General features: G+C 51.5%; 1 protein-coding gene across 1 annotated transcript in view; it reads left to right on the top strand.

Annotated features, from left to right (window-relative positions):
* Positions 1–3,845: 3,845 nt before the first annotated feature.
* The window catches only part of stx18 (syntaxin 18), a 10,330-nt gene continuing 9,946 nt past the window's right edge, over positions 3,846–4,229 (top strand). The window contains exon 1 of the mRNA XM_072694446.1: positions 3,846–4,024. Coding sequence (XP_072550547.1) covers positions 3,872–4,024 — 153 coding nt within the window. The 5' untranslated portion in view covers positions 3,846–3,871. The remainder of the gene's footprint in view (positions 4,025–4,229) is intronic.

The following is a 4,229-nucleotide window of genomic DNA, read 5'->3' as shown; positions in this document are numbered from 1 at the left end:
CAGAAAATTGTCCAATCAGAGCTGTTCTCTCAGTGGTATCCAGGCAGATTCAGCTACGGCAGCTCTCCCATTGGTCGGGACTTCAGTGATAGAACTGAGGATCTTCAGATTAACCAGCAACACAGTCAACCAATCACATTCTGACTTACTGCGGGTGGGGCGGATATAACACGACATTCTAGTCTTCCTGGTGGTTCTAGATAGGTTGAGATATAAGTGTTATGGTTCTCTATGGCAGTAACACTGTCCAGTCCAGTCCAGTCCAGTCCAGTCCGGTCCATATTCAGAGCTTTTTATTGTCCACTCCACTGCAGTCCAGCAGAACCACAGCTGCTCCATTTAAACCCGGCTCTCAAAGGCTCCCTCTTGACTGGCTGTTGGAGGCTTTTTCTTTAAAGGCAGGATTCAAAGTTTGGGGCCCGGTGGGGTTGAGGGGGCCCGAGGGGGGGGTTGGTGTAGCTCATTGAGGATGTCAGTCTGATACTCAGCACTGATTGGATGATGAAAGCAGTAATTTGGGGTGGCACAGGCTGACTTCAAAGCCCTGAGTGAGATATTATACAGGAATGCAGAGACAGCGGGAGACAATGGGAGACAGCGGGAGACAGCGGGAGACAGAAGGAGACAGCGGGAGACAGAAGGAGACAGAAGGAGACAGAAGGAGACAGCGGGAGACAGAAGGAGACAGTGGGAGACAGCGGGAGACAGAAGGAGACAGCGGGAGACAGAAGGAGACAGCGGGAGACAGAAGGAGACAGAGGGAGACAGTGGGAGACAGAAGGAGACAGCGGGAGATAGAAGGAGACAGAAGGAGACAGTGGGAGACAGCGGGAGACAGAAGGAGACAGCGGGAGATAGAAGGAGACAGAAGGAGACAGCGGGAGACAGCGGGAGACAGAAGGAGACAGCGGGAGACAGAAGGAGACAGAGGGAGACAGTGGGAGACAGAAGGAGACAGTGGGAGACAGAAGGAGACAGAAGGAGACAGCGGGAGACAGAAGGAGACAGAAGGAGACAGCAGGAGACAGAAGGAGACAGAAGGAGACAGCAGGAGACAGAAGGAGACAGAAGGAGACAGCGGGAGACAGAAGGAGACAGAAGGAGACAGCAGGAGACAGAAGGAGACAGCGGGAGACAGAAGGAGACAGAAGGAGACAGCAGGAGACAGAAGGAGCTGCTCTCCAGCAAAGCTCTGCTCAGACTGGACTGGGTTTGATGGACTAGTGGCAGGAGAACTTCAGAGGAACACTGGAGTTGCACTGCTGAGAACAAAGGTCCAGAACTGTCAGTGAGAGCGTCTACCTGTAATTAACTCTATATAACATTACATATAACGTTATATACATTACTGTGCTCTACCAGTCGGAAGAGCACATGTAGAAGAGCACATGTAGAAGAGCACATGTAGAAGAACACAGGTAGAAGAGCACAGGTAGAACAGCACATGTAGAACAGCATGTGTAGAAGAGCACAGGTAGAAGAGCACATGTAGAACAGCACAGGTAGAAGAGCACATGTAGAAGAGCACAGGTAGAAGAGCACAGGTAGAACAGCACAGGTAGAAGAGCACAGGTAGAAGAGCACATGTAGAAGAGCACAGGTAGAAGAGCACATGTAGAACAGCACAGGTAGAAGAGCACATGTAGAAGAGCACATGTAGAAGAGTACAGGTAGAAGAGCACAAGTAGAAGAGCACAGGTAGAAGAGCACAGGTAGAAGAGCACAGGTAGAAGAGCACATGTAGATGAGCACAGGTAGAAGAGCACAGGTAGAAGAGCACAGGTAGAAGAGCACATGTAGATGAGCACAGGTAGAAGAGCACATGTAGATGAGCACAGGTAGAAGAGCACATGTAGATGAGCACAGGTAGAAGAGCACAGGTAGAAGAGCACAGGTAGAAGAGCACATGTAGATGAGCACAGGTAGAAGAGCACATGTAGATGAGCACAGGTAGAAGAGCACAGGTAGAAGAGCACATGTAGAAGAGCACATGTAGAACAGCATGTGTAGAAGAGCACATGTAGAAGAGCTCATGTAGAAGAGCACAGGTAGAAGAGCACAGGTAGAAGAGCACATGTAGAAGAGCACAGGTAGAAGAGCACATGTAGAACAGCACAGGTAGAAGAGCACAGGTAGAAGAGCACAGGTAGATGAGCACAGGTAGAAGAGCACAGGTAGAAGAGCACATGTAGAAGAGCACAGGTAGAAGAGCACATGTAGAACAGCACAGGTAGAAGAGCACAGGTAGAAGAGCACAGGTAGATGAGCACAGGTAGAAGAGCACAGGTAGAACAGCACAGGTAGAAGAGCACAGGTAGAAGAGCACAGGTAGAAGAGCACAGCGGATCCCCTCTGTGTTCCACCAGAAGGACTGATTGGAAAAACTGGGTGTTGGATGGGAATACCAGGAAAACTGACCCTCCTCCAGAAAAGTCCTGAGAATGGTCAAGCCAACACACACACACACACACACACACATACACACACACACACACACGATTCCAAAGATGAGCTGATTCTCTGATCTGCAGTTAAAGGTGGAGCAGAAGCGGAAGTGTGTGTGTGTGACCGGGCCGAGCCGGGCCGTTAGCGAGGCTCTGGTTGTCGTAAATGAAAGACAAAGATTCTTTAGGATCAGGTTTTCTTCTGCAGCTGAGCCGTGACAGTTGCCACGACAGCAAACCCAAAACAGAGAGGACGGGGAATCCGCCAACCGCCCGGACCGGCGGGAGGAGGAGGAGGAGGAGGAGGAGGAGGAGGAGGCCACTGTGTGCTTTTAGTGCAGAAACACAAACTGGTGGAAAATCTGCTGGATGATCACAGGGTCTGGAGCTCAGGCAGGGGCCGGCAGTGGGCCCCTGAGTGACGTAAAGGCGGGGTGAGGCCCGGGCTGAGATGTGGATGGCGTGCTCTCGCTAATTACAGCAGTTACTACAGCAGCTCTGCCGCTGTACCGCGGACCTCTGAGCACCGGACGTGTAAGTCTACATTATCACCATGGAAACCAAGGTCCCTAAGCAACAGCAACGCCAGAGCAGAACCGAGTGTGTTCTCACCTGAGGATGCATCAGCATCTCTAAGTGTGTGTTAGTGGGGTTAGTGTTCAGGTTGTAGGGGTAGTGTTTAGGGGTTAGTGTTCAGGTTGTAGGGGTAGTGTTTAGGGGTTAGTGTTCAGGTTGTAGGGGTAGTGTTTAGGGGTTAGTGTTCAGGTTCTAGGGGTAGTGTTTAGGGGTTAGCAACTCCTGTCAAGGTTTAAAAAGAATGATGGGTCAGCTGTTCCCTTTCTCCCAGCATGCACTGGGGCAGACAAGAGGGCTCTTTCATTGCCGGGTCGGAAACAGTGAACTACATCAAAGTGGACCAGAGAGAGAGAGAGAGAGAGAGAGAGAGAGAGAGAGGGAGAGAGAGAGAGAGAGAGAGAGGGAGAGAGAGAGAGAGAGAGAGAGAGAGAGAGAGGGAGAGAGAGAGAGAGAGAGAGAGAGAGAGAGAGGGAGAGAGAGAGAGAGAGAGAGAGGGAGAGAGAGAGAGAGAGAGAGAGAGTAACACACTCTAGACACTTACACCACTGTTTATCATATATCTAATATCTTAATATGTGTGTGTGTGTGTGTGTGTGTGTGTGTGTGTGTAAATGCGTTGTGTGCCTATCTGTAGGCTCTATAGCAGAGTCAGTGACCCTGTAAGACAGTTGGGCTGCGTCCTAATCCGCACACTGCTGTAGAGGGCGCTCTGACTGCAGTGAGCGCAGTGCGGAAGTAGGGTGCTGTTTGAGGCAGGGTGCGGTTTGGGACGCGGCCGCGCGCGGTGTTGACGCGGCAGTGTGACGCTGCGCTGGTGACGTGTGGTGTTGTGTGTGGTGTCGGTGTTCAGCATGGCGGTGGATATGACTGTGGTGTTCCGCGCGAGCGTTAAAACCGTCAAAACCCGCAACAAGGCGCTGGGAGTCGGACCGGACTGCAGCCGAGAGGAACTGCTGAGGAGAACCAGAACCAAACACGGGTTCTCCTGCAGAGCCAAGGAGGTGGTGAGTCTCCCAGAGCCCGGCATAGCGACCAGCTAAGGGCTAACAGCACTGCCACCCAGAGCACCACCCACTACTATACACTGCTGTACATCAGAACACCACCCACTACTATACACTGCTGTACATCAGAACACCACCCACTACCATACACTGCTGTACATCAGAACACCACCCACTACTATACACTGCTGTACATCAGAACACC

Source organism: Salminus brasiliensis, chromosome 12, assembly GCF_030463535.1.
Source record: "Salminus brasiliensis chromosome 12, fSalBra1.hap2, whole genome shotgun sequence".
NCBI lineage: Eukaryota > Metazoa > Chordata > Actinopteri > Characiformes > Bryconidae > Salminus > Salminus brasiliensis.
Note: the sequence above shows the minus strand (reverse complement) of the source record. Positions and strands in the feature narration are given on the sequence as shown.